This window comes from Alosa sapidissima, chromosome 2 (assembly GCF_018492685.1).
Source record: "Alosa sapidissima isolate fAloSap1 chromosome 2, fAloSap1.pri, whole genome shotgun sequence".
Lineage (NCBI taxonomy): Eukaryota > Metazoa > Chordata > Actinopteri > Clupeiformes > Clupeidae > Alosa > Alosa sapidissima.
In genome coordinates, this window is record NC_055958.1 from 41,480,046 (window position 1) to 41,493,519 (window position 13,474).

General features: G+C 40.1%; 1 protein-coding gene across 1 annotated transcript in view; it reads right to left on the reverse strand.

Annotated features, from left to right (window-relative positions):
- Positions 1-13,474, reverse strand: part of LOC121697648 (trichohyalin-like) — a 102,765-nt gene that overhangs the window by 63,582 nt on the left and 25,709 nt on the right. The window contains exon 4 of the mRNA XM_042079266.1: positions 8,080-8,127. Coding sequence (XP_041935200.1) covers positions 8,080-8,127 — 48 coding nt within the window. The remainder of the gene's footprint in view (positions 1-8,079; positions 8,128-13,474) is intronic.

A 13,474-nucleotide genomic window follows, 5' to 3' on the forward strand; every position in this document is an offset into this window, starting at 1 on the left:
ATTTGGATGAAGTAATGTGGAGAAATCTTATGCAAAGTGTCAACCCCTAACAATGCCCATTGCCCAAATTTATGGTCGTCGAATGTCAGATACAATTCAATTTATAAAGGAACGAAGTATAAAAAGAAAAACACAATTTATCAGATGGATTACCCAAATCATTTGTAACAAAGAACATTTATTCGAGGGCACATCTATTCCCAGAACTATAATGGGTGTTAAATATTCCACAACCACTAGATGGCAGCATGACACAGCACATAAAGTATGCCTACGTGTCGCTGTGACCTGAAGGATGGCGTGGTTGAATATCCACTTCTCCTGCACTTCGGGTCTAATAGCGGGTGAATTGTATGACCACCAGATGACGCCATTTCACTGCACCTCGGGCCTAATAGCTGCTGTAACTTCGTTTAAGTAATAAGCCTCGAGGAGCCAACAGTTACAATTGTTTTAGGGGCGTTGTTAGCCACCCTGCGCAAGCGGGGTAGGCTACAGTCGCGTGTGTTTGTGGTGATTTATTCCATGTATTAACAAAATAATAATGTAACATTAAAGAAATAGCCTACATAGATAAAATTACACCAAAAAAAGTAAAGAAGCTTCATCATTGATATAAGCTTACTGAAAATCAAATATACTGTAGGCCTAGCCTACAATTGTGTTCCACAGACAATATGTCCTACAGATAATAACAACAGTTAGAACATAGGCTAACCTCAGTCATGACGACACGGGGGCTTAAGTCTCATGTTGGCCTATGACTAGCCTACGTAGCCTAGGCTACCAAGCACGTCTGGGTCTGCGACAGTGAAATAGCTCCAATATTAATTGTGTCGCCAATGAATATATATGCTAACATGAATCTCATCAGTCACCTATAGATAAGGGTTAGGCTATAACATATGTAGGCTATAATGTAAAATAGGGTCATATCATATAATGTTGACTTATGAGAGAGCTGAACATATTACACTGAACTAACTGTTCATTGTTGAAAATCAATCAAAGTTTGTAGTTGATCCGGATGTCATTGGTCACAAGGACTGTTAAAGGAGAATTCCGGTGTGATATTGACCTAAAGTGTGTTAAAACATGACACCCGATGCCGAAGCACCACCATTGAAAAAGCTGTTGGTAGCATCGGCTAACTAGCGCCAGATTTTGGAGTGCAGGGGACAAGCCGAGATGGGCTATGAGACATACGTTCACACTCGGTATCATGTTTCAACACACTTTAGGTCAATATCACACTGGAATTCTCCTTTAACGGGTGTATCCACAATTGGGACCTTGTTACAAGTTGGTCTTTCAGCTGATAATGCAATCAGACAACTGAGGGATGAGATGCCACACAGAACGCACAAACATCAATGGGAATCCACCAAACACTGCAGGGAACCATGTTATTGTCAATCAGCACTCTGCCACGCTAAATCAGACCCTGCTTATGTTTGTGCAGAGCAGAACGGATATTTGTAGATATAATGCAGGACCTGTTAAGAGAGATTGGCAGCTCAGTCTCCCTCATATTAGTCCCTACGGTGAACGATGTAATAGCATAGTGCTGCTGCTTCTGATGTGCAAGACAAGACAGGGTATATATTCATAATGTGACAGCATGTATTTATAATTATGTTACAACCTCTGCACAACTACTATTGATGTTAGAAGAACAAAACAATATATCTTCAAATGTTCATTGCTTAATACATGTGTTATAAAAACAGAATCCTTGTCTGCTTTCTGTGTTTTTGCATGCACCTGTCAACAGGGGTGTAAAGACATATTTGTTCACCATGCACTTAGGCTGTTCTGAGTCATTGTTTGTATGTTATAGTATTTGTTTATTTCTATTTATTGCCCATTGATATTGCATTCACATTATTGTTTATTATTGCTATTCTCCTTATTAATGTAGTGTCACCAACATTTAAAATAATATCAACTGACATTGTTATTCATACCCATATTTATTCTGCTCTTATAAGGTAACTGCTAATACAGTGCACATATTTATATTTCATTTATACTACTCTAAACCACCTTCTGAAAATCAACTGTATAGTACTGTTTCACTGCACCATATTTTTTAACCTGTCTCACCACCTGCAGTGGTGGGTAGTAACGTGTTACAAGTAATGCAAATGAGTAAAAAAGTACTTTTTTCGGTAACGAATACTTTCCACGTTCCTTTTTTAAGGCTGTAATTTTACTCTTACTCGAGTAAATATTTGAACTAGAATTGTACTCTTTACTCAATTACATTTCCCATTGGGCCTTCATTAAAATGAGTATTTCGATAGAAGTAGGCTACACATATCTTCGTTGACTGGAACACAAGCATACACGTTAGCGACGCACCCTCCCTAGGTTGCAACATTGTTACACAGCAGAGAAGCGAGTCGGCCGTTACGTTGGTACTGAGGACTAGAAACGCCATGGATGCAGAGATGAACGTTAGTAGCCTACTACCAAAAGCAGCCCCCACTCCCATGGTCAACGTCTGGCCGCATCTGCAACACTGTTCCGTCCCATGCGAAGGAAGGGAGACAACCGTATAATGAAAGGAATGTGTCAGCCTAAGCATAACAATATCAGCCTTCAAAATGTTGAGGTATTATTTTCTATCAGTGGTTCTCGTAGTGCTACTTAGCGAGCTAGTACTAGCTGTATTCGACTGAAACAAAGGCTATTTCTTGACATAACTCAGGGGTCTCCAAAAATGGTGCCCGCTGCCTTTACGGCGCCCACAGCGCACTTTCTAAAAATAGCCAACAAGTCGCCTGCAGATCACGCTCTAAAACATCCTCCATTGTGGATATTTAATTGTAGGCCATGCATCTGTAATATTGGCTATATTAGCTTGCTCATCTGGTGTAGCCAATGCAAGCATATCTCTGCAAAAGTTCTGTAGCTATTCCGTGTCCGTACGGTTCGTGCATGATTGTTCAAGGACTGAAAAACAATTGCTTTAGGTCACGGGCCCTTTCTCCTCCGTAGCCTACTGGTGTAGCAATAGCGTTGAAAATCTTGTGGCATACCAATAGGACTGTCAGATCATGGAGAGATTTCAGATGTGCAATAAGGCGTCTTCCTAAGTTAGAATGGTGTTGGTGATTGCTATTGAATGTTACAACCGAATTGTTCACTGAAATCAGAACTTAAACAACCTCTGAATTATGAATGGTGGGCATGCTATTTGTAATCTACATTATTAATTGCATTAAAGATGGCTTTTTTCGTTTAAAAAATTAAATCAGATTCCTCATGGAAACTTTGAATTGAACTAACTGAACAAAAACGGTCAGTGTTGCATATTGATATTGATGTATTGAAGAATCAGATGAAAATACAGTTGCTTAATATATAAAGGCTCATAGGCCTACATAATATTGATAACTTAAATGTAAAAATCACATAGGTTTATTATTTAGGAGGATCACCCTCGCAAAAAAGGAGTGAGGGTCTGTTTGTTTCAAATGAGTAGCCCTATGATTTTGGATCCTTCAGGTAGCCCTCAATCCCAAAAAGGTTGGAGACCCTGGTATAACTAGTAGAATGTATGCTTCAGGAAGGGTTGACAACACAATGTAACTTGCTGATTATATGCAGCAATTATTGTATGGGATTTTGTAGATTGCTTAACCAAAATGTAATAGTTGGTAACTTGTTCCAGCTATCATCTCCCTCTACCATTCTCTCTCTCTCTCTCTCCCTACTTTGGTAGTTGTGTTTCAATTTGATTCCTTGAAATGCGCCACTGACTATCAAAATACAGATGTGCTGTTTGAAGTTGCAGTGCTTGCTTCTAAAGGGAATGACAGGTGTCATTCTGATTGGTTTAAGCACCAGGCGCCTGGTTTTTGCACCAGGTGCCTGACGTTTGATAACAAAACCACCCCGAGTGTGGACTGGACAAACCCCTAAATGTATTTAAGCTATCCGCAAGTGACCATGTGTTTTAGATCACCAAAATAGGACCTGTTATGTCTTTTTCACTTATCCAAGCACATCAATACAAAAATGAAAAGTAACTTGTAATTTGAGTAGTTTCATAACAAAGTACTTTTTTACTTTTACTCGAGTAGATTTTGAAGGAAGTAAATATACTTGTACTTAAGTATAGATTTTCAGTACTCTACCCACCACTGACCACCTGCCTATAGGCTACTTACACCACCTTACTTACAACACTTTGAAGAGCAAAAACAAAGCTCAGCACACCTGTTCTGTGCATCAGCAAAGTTGGAGGGTCAATTTATGAACCATCACTTCTAGCTGAAACATCACTTCTAGTAGGCTACATGTGACGTGTAGGCTAGAATAGAAGTCTTTATTGTCCACTACTGGGGAAATTCATCGGCAACACTTTATTTTAATGTGTAACTGTTACAGTGTACCTACCTAATTAGGTACAGTGGTACAACCTGTGTAACAACATGTACTATCAGGTACTGTACTATAATTGTACTTGCATTATGTATTTGTGGGTAACTACATAGGCTATAGTTGTTACATCGTACTGAGTGCTTTTACAAAACTTTGCCAATTTGCCTAAATTTTCATCAGAGGCAAAGAGCTGACCTGAGACCTGCTGGATGGGGTAAATCTGGTCATGATAGATTTGATATACAAATCATTCTTAGCTCCAGTCAAGGCCTCATTGTCTTCAGTGTACATGTAACAGCTGTGCTGCTACAACCTTGTTACTCTTTGATACAGTGGAAAAAACCTATTAAGTGTACCAGTTCATTACTTACATGTACATATGGCCTGTTGTGTCTACGATGTCTTGGAACAGGTCTATACATATATACACACACACACACACACACACACACATTACATACATACACATATAACCGACGACCTGTTCTGTATTGCTCTCTCTCTCTGTATATATACACACACACACATTACATACATAGACATATTAATGTAGCGTGACAAGTGTGTGTTTACATGCAGCACTAACTTCAGTTCAATAAAACCGACGACCCGTTCTGTATTGCTCGCTCGCTCTCTCTCTCTCTGTATGAATATATATATATGTGTGTGTTTGTGTGTGTGTGTGTGTGTATTGTACACACACATACACATACAGTATATCCATGATATACATATGTATTGTATGTAGTATTGCATTACTAGCCTATTCTAATTTGGTTTGTTCTATTGACATGGAATGAATCAACAGGCACACGTGACTATGGAGTAGGTCTACTTCACAATTCAGATTTTCAGATTGTGCGTTGTGGCTGACAACGGCCCTAAAATCTCGAGTGTCGAGGTTTATTGCTGGTTCCTGGTTGCTGCAGTGCAATGATGTCATCTGCTGGCCGTGCCGCGCAATAGCGCCACAACATATGTAATTTCACTGGACATTACGGTAAAAATCTTGTTTTTCCTTACTAATATTCGTGTCATCCAGCTAACATATTGTATTACTCTTTTGATATTTCGTTCCTTTATAAATTGTAATGTAATATAAAGGTACGTTTTTGAATGTCATTACTCTGACATGTGAGGGATAACGGCCACCGACGTGACCTGTTATACGTGACTCATGGACAAGGGGAAATGCCATTAACTCGGCGTCACGCAGCGGCAATTTTCTTAATATCGATATTTCTCCACATTACTTGATCCAAATTCTGTATTTTTTGCTGTATAAATGTTATACAAAAATGTAGTTTCGTATCAAAGTAGAATGGTTGTTGCCATAAGTCAGCGGCGTTAGTTTGAGCACATAATTGACCTTTTGTTTACATGTGTTCAATGTAAGTCAATGGGCGCCGGTATTCGGTCAATGGCGGCGTCCAAAGAATATTTCGCCGGATAGCGAGACAGCGGTGTCTGTGAGGTGTTTAGCCAAGTTCCATAGAGCTGGTAAGTCCCGCCCTTTCCGCTGGACCTCTAAATTGAAAAATCGTCAATGCAAGTGAATGTGAGAAAATAATTATTTTCTGGTCCCGTTTGATTTGTGCCATGAATGTGAACATATGTTGTCTGTGAATTTTTAATATACATTTTCGTGTAAAGAATGCTACAATTGAGCGGGTAGAAGTTTGATGCGGTTAAACTTTGTGTGAGAGCACTTTGTGGACTACAACTTTCCGCTAGACGACAGATCACTAGTTTCCCATAACAACCATCAGTTGGTCGAGATGTAGAGGGTTATTAAGATCGACTTTGAACACAGTGAACCATACAACTTTACAATCACACTGTATCGTAGTGTTAATGTGTTGAGTGAAGCTAGACATGTTTCAAATATTTTTGTTACCATGTGTGTTTATTCCTGCCGTTACAAAAACTAGCATCTCAGTTAATGTTAGCGATTAGAGCTAGCTCACGTCACAGGCGACATGTAGTCTTTCTAGTTATGTCTTTTCCACAACTGATAGCCGAAGAATCATATAATATACTGTCAAACTCGTAACATGAAAAATTATATTAAAAATTCACAGACGACATATGTTCACATTCATGGCACCAATCAAACGGGACCAGAAAATAATTATTTTCTCACATTCACTTGCATTGACGATTTTTCAATCTAGAGGTCCAGCGGAAAGGGCGGGACTTACCAGCTCTATGCGTAGCCTACTGCTTTTAAATGACTTTGAAACATATTTTACAAACGGGCCTCTGTGTACCTGGTGGCCTGCCTTCACTATTCGCGATATATCCGAAATACTGTAGTTCCAGATTTCACTTCACCTTTTGTTTTATCCACATGGCCGAGGACTGTCGGCAAAGAACTATGTTGACGTTGGCTGCGCACTCACTCACTCAGAGCTGCCGGCTTGACACGCCCACTTGCCTAGATGCGTGCAAGGAGCAGTGAGAGCAGCAGTTCACACAGACACAGAACGTTATTATTTTAGTAAAGTATCGATTCTAAAAACGTCGGAAATCGCATCGTTTTTTTTGCGTGAAGGCATCGTGATACCTTTTCTATATCGATACACCATGCAACACTAAAGTGTAAGTCATATGATGTGCTAGTTCAAGGCATATAAATGCCAGAAACTTCGTTTTTTGGTAACCTACACATTTAGCTGATAGTTCTATGTGTACAGCCCAGGGATGGAAATTAGCACCCGCCACCAGCCAAATACGAGTGAATTTGTGCAATTTACCAGCTTCTGTCGCGGGTAAGATGGAGCTAGCATACCCCAAATATACAGTCAGATATGGTGGATTTTTCATAGGCCCTGATGGTTAAAAATAAGAAAGTGTCTCGTACGGATCACGTAATGTGCAGTAGCCTATGAGGGTAAATTGTGCTAATTTGAAGTTAGGCCTACCTATAATAATTACCAGTGAGCCGCAGTCTCCCCGCTGCATGGTGCAGCACTTCACTTTTTGACACTACAATAGGCACACAAAGTGCATCCGAATTCACCCATTCTTATCTGTTGAACTCCTCGAGAAGTACTCATCGCATATGTCACATGAAAGAGCCTTTTCTCAGCTTTTAAACGGTGCTAGCTAGCTGCTATTTGCTGTGATAAACAGTTCGCGAGGAAAATAACTTTTCAAGAGATTTAGTCATTATTCCACCTTCTCCACATCCATTTGTCTCGGTGGAATATTTCACAAACTTTTCAAGCAACACATGACAAACCATATATCAGAATGAACAGCAGACCTTACCGAACACAAAGGTGTAATGCATTCCTGTGTATAACTAGCCGTTCCAGAGTAATCCTGTTTTTGAATAAATTGTAGCAAAATTCAACACAATCTCCAACTTTGGGTTTAAACATTTCTTAAAACTGAGCTATGCTTACATTGCCTAGAGTATAAGTATATATACTCTTTTGATCCCGTGAGGGAAATTTGGTCTCTGCATTTATCCCAATCAGTGAATTAGTAAAACACACTCAGCACACAGTGAAGTGAAGCACACACTAATCCCGGCGCAGTGAGCTGCCTGCAACAACAGCGGCACTTGGGGAGCAGTGAGGGGTTAGGTGCCTTGCTCAAGGGCACTTCAGCCATACCTATTGGTCGGGGTTCGAACCGGCAACTCTCCGGTTACAAGTCCGAATCATCTCTTCCACTCACCCAGAGACTGGACAGATTCCTCCATTTCCTTCCTCTCTTCCTGCTTCACTGTAATACCAGAGGAGAGACATGAGCACAACACACATGAACTGTATAGCGCATAATGTACATGATAACATCTGGAGCACACACACAGTTTTTAACATTACAACCCCATCCCACCCCTCACACACATACACACACAAACACACATTCACAGGTACACACACACACACACACACACCACTACAAATGAGAGAATGTCATTCATAACACTATTACTAAACTAAAAAGCATTTTCGAGGAGCTGCAAAGTGTGCTTGCTCAGGTGCGTTTCGCCAACGGGAGCATCAGTGAAATATGGTGCGTTGAACTCGACTCGATCCAGGGTCTCCAATGGTACCTTATTTTTCAACATCGGGCATTAACGCATGTAAACACATTTTTGCTGATCTGATTGAATTTGATGGAAAATTACACTCTTGTTACATCATAAATATTGTGTGCAACCATACAGAAACAACATTTTTCATAAGGCAATATTATGCATATTTAAAAAGGGGATAAATGGACTAAAGGTTCCAACAAATTGTTATCATTTGACAAATTCCACATTGACAAGGGAATGATAGAGCATTGTGTATGCTCAGCTTGCCTTTAAGAGCATAAGCGCCTTCAATTTGTAAGGCTCTTGTTTATAAGTCAGCAAGTTCCATGGTCATGTCACATCATAACGTTTTATAGGAAAAGTTTATCGTACATAGTGTTGATGTGACAATGTACAAAGTTTCTGTGCAAAACTGATTTATATCTCACATCCAAGCAGCAGCTCTGGGAGGCTATTCTGACATCCTGCAAAGACATTAAAGCAGAAACTCTCCAAGAACTCACAAGTTCAATGGATGCAAGAATTGTGAAGGTGATATCAATGAAGGGGTCCTATGTTAACATGTAACTTGGCCTGTTAAGATGTTTTTGATTGAAATAACTTTTGATTTAATTTAAATGACCTCCTAATGCTGCAAATTCAACAAATGACCATTTTTAGTTTTTTACAACCTGTTGTGCATGTGCATTTTGAGTTTTTTTATTTTTGAAAAAAAAAATCTTTTATCATTGGGAGGTTCGTATCCTGACGTAGTCATACTCAATTCTAGTCAGAATTTGAGTCTGATACTGCTCCATTGAGCTGTGATTATGGGGCGTGTTTCAAACGAACCAGAAAAAAAATGCCTCTGCACTCAATTGGATAGACCTACAACCAATCAGAGCAACGGAGTGTGTGACGTATGTTAAGCGACGCATAGTTGATGTCAACAGAACTCAACTGCACGCTGGAAGAAGTAGAAGAAGAAGATGAGTGTGAGCGATTTTCGCAAAAATAATGTAAGGATACACGGAGAACCTCATTTTTGAGAGAAACAGTAAAGGTGAATGCATATACGATCAAGTTATCCGTTTAGGATTACAACTCCACAACACGGCAAACAAATCGCATCGCATTTGTCGGTCCTGTCAGAACTTTATAACACGGTTGGAACGCGACATGCCCGTGTTTAAAAAATGGACAGACGACGAAGGAGACCAGCCTGAAGAACCATGTTCATCTGAGGCATCAGAGAAAAGAGAGAACTCTGAAGAAGTTCTGCCCCAATCCGTCAACTCCAACCGGTACAAAAACGCGAAGAAGCATTACAGAGGTAAGCTTGTTAATACATTTTTACTTCTTATGATATGACTATGAGAATAACCTCGATTGCCACGTTTCACATGAGTTAATAGTGAGTCGTGATTATTGTCCAATGTGATAAACACTGTGCATTCCCACACTCCTCATTTCCGTGAAATCTACCTATGATTAAATCATCTAGTCATATTTTGATATGCCTACCTAGATAGCAATTTCCTTTGGGCCGGATCCGCCTGTAGCGGACATACGGTATCTGACTGTGGGCCAGGTCTACTCCTAATACAGGTTTCAGCTCTGCTAGCAATGCTGTTTTATCACGGTTTACAGATTTGTCCCAGGTCCAATTTCCGCAACTCAACTGGAAGTCAGGAGATGCGTTTAAAATACAAAACACTGATTTGGCCCAAACCTGTGATACGGATATGAGCCGAAGGACCGTTTTTTCACAGCAGACCCAGGTGGTAATGATATTAATTGAGGTGCTGATTCTGCTAAATTGACTGTCCTTTCCCTACTTCATTGTCAACTGGCTGCTATAAAGAAAACAAAAGGTATTTTGGAATGGCACAAATTTAGAAACCATGGGGGTGCACTATGTTCCCATGGCCACTTCATTTCTACAGTAAGGCTGGAAAAGAAGATATAGTTGGCTCAATATTGATCATATGTTCGTTTCATTATTTTTATTATTACCTAGCAGTGGTAAAAGTAGTCAATTGTTGTTTGTGTCAGATCTAACAGTGCTATGAAACAACCCCATATTCTTGCCACGCATGAAGTCCAAGCAGTAATGTTAATCAAGGATCTTTGGTTTGCTCACTATCAATCTTTTGACATGATTTGCCAGCCTGGGGTTGGACTAGGACAGCCCAATTTTTCAAGGTAGGCTATCTGCTTTTTATCTCTGTTGGTTTATTCAGAGACAGCAACCGAGCGATCAGACCCATAGACATAATATACATACAGTAGACGCTGCATTGGCTGCTGGAAACGAGAAATGCGGCCGCCATCTTGGACCGGTCATACTCCTCGTTGCGTTGCAGCAGAAGACACAAGATGCCAGTACTGTGCAGCATGTTCCTGCTCAAATCGACGGACCATCGCAAACAGGGCTCGGGGGATTTACTTTTCACAAGTAAGATTTAACATTACCGTACTAATGGATGTATTTTGTGAATAGAATATTACCAGAGAGTTGAGAAGGAGCAAGGATCTTTGATATTACTGTATGAGAATCGTAGCCAGCTAGCTAGGCTGTTTACTCGGTGTTCACCCGGCTATGAACTGAGACTTGATAAGTCATATTCCATAAAACTGACACAAAAAGGCTATTGTAGAAATAAATCATACTAGATTTGGCTGGCAAATTTTACACAAGTGGCACAGACTGTAGCCTATATTATTGGGCAATCGCTAGCTGCTACTTGTAGCCTAAGCGTGTTGGTACCTTCACTATTTCCTGAATAAAGTAACTTTTCAATAGCTTAACTTCTTTATTTATCAAGTGGCTTAGCCACACAAGCTACACTTTTCTTGTCATGTGTAATTGGCACAATTTAAAGTAGCTTCCTATGTAGAGAACTAGCCTACTTGCTGTGTTTGTGTTACTAATACATTTGACTGGGTGGTAGTATTGTGTAGTGTTTTATTCATGGCAGAGTAACTGATAGTTTAGCTCACTACAATGTCTAAGTAGCTTGCCCAACACTGTATTATTCACGTCATTTACCCTAACAAGAATAAGATGCCCTTTCAAATTCCTTTCATTTATTTATTTTATATCTCCCCAGAACAACTGCCTTGCTCAAGGAGACTGTGAATGAACTGAATAGTCTCCTCACATCCCTGGAACTGAGGAAGGTGCAGCTCTTCATTACAGTATTCGGTAGTTGCACGATTAGAACGTTTACGATTTCCGCTTTAGCTTTGGTGAGCGCCCTCATTTCCGTTGTTCCTGAAGATGGCGCTGTTTTACACAAGGTGTCTGCTCGACCTTCCCAAGGTCACCATTAATGATGTTCATCGCATCATTCAGTCAGCATCGTCAGCGCCGAGGAGTAAGAGGGAGAAAGGTTTCAAGATGTACATATCAAGCTACATCGACAAGTGTACCCAAGCAATTTTAGCAAGGTGGGAACATACAAAATTACATGCACCAGTTATCGAAACCAACTGCATGACAGTAACCTCTGTCTCACTGAGCCTGTGAAGACACTCCCCGATTCTTTACTGATTGCAATGAACGGGGCTGATCTTAGCAGTTTCTAAAATGTTTCTTAATTTCTATTTATTTAATCTCTTCATTGGGGCTGAAAGCTTTCTGTGAACTGTAAATAACAGATGCTGTTGATGAACCCATTGACACTGTACAAGTGACAAGTCACCTTTTTGTCTTGAATTGATGAACTGTTACACTTACTATGCCAAACCAATGTCTGTTTTAAGGATCAGAAACAAACCTACAAACTTGCACTTTACAATATTTATGGAACTTGTCTAACAAATGCTGATGATATTGAACCCAGTTACTCCATTTCCTTTACTTATGCCACACCAATGTCTGTTCATCAAACTATTTTTGATGGCACTGAACTGAAAATGTTAATGGATTTTTTCTGTCAATTTAACCCATTAAAACTTGTATCAAACCAGTTTCTGTCTATGCTGTCAAACATGGATTAGTTATGTTCCCAGTGTTTATATTGGATGTCATCACTTTATAATATATCATATATCAGAAGATTATATTACTATTAAGCCCACTATGAATATTAAAATACGCTAAATCATGTGTCCTGTATCATAGCTACATGTATGACCTTTGCAGCAAAAAAAACGAGTGAGAATCTGTTCGGTATTCAGTGAGATATGATTAATTAAGTGCGCTGACAGCTCATCTCACCGGCCAAACAGATTACACTGAGTGGAGTGGATGACCGGTCCAAGATCGCGGCTCCAAATCTCGTCAGCGCTAGTAAGGAGTAGCGGTCGATGCGGCGTCTATGTATATTATGTCTATGATCAGACCTCTCAAGTCTCACGCATTGAGCGTGAGACACACGCATTTCAATGACTTCACACGCTCACACGCCACACATGGCATTTCTCACTCCGAGAAATTATTAACTTGCCCGCACAGAAATTTCTAAGGGCTATATTTTACAAACGTGTCACACAACGTTGCTGTCTGCGCTCAGGGCCGGCCCGAGGCATAAGCGAACTAAGCTGCTGCTTGGGGCCCCCTGGCCACCAGGGGGCCCCCAATCGAGTTTCTTTCTTTTTTTTTTTACATAATAAATAATGTAAACAAGTGACATCAATGAATGAATAAATGAAACAATTAATAATTCAAAACAAGAAAATTCTGATTTCATGATCAATATGCCTGCCTACCTCTACTGTGTCTGCCAGCCTTGGAGTCACGCGCATACTGTAAACTAGACACCTCGGGTGCATAGACAATTCGTGCAGACACTGCATCAAGTGCAAAAATCGGAAGAGACGGAAATGTTAAGAAAAGTCACAGCCCGCCATCAACAGAGAAATGTCTCCCATTAATATATATGTATGTGTATTTCAGATGTCAAGGATATTGGGATTGTTTTGGATGTTCAATCAAGCATACCCTAGCCATAGGTGGGCTTATGTTGTAAATTAAAGTTAGCTAGCTGACTGACTGAAGTGGACATTAGCACTACAGTAGCTACATGAAAACGTAGCTGAAGG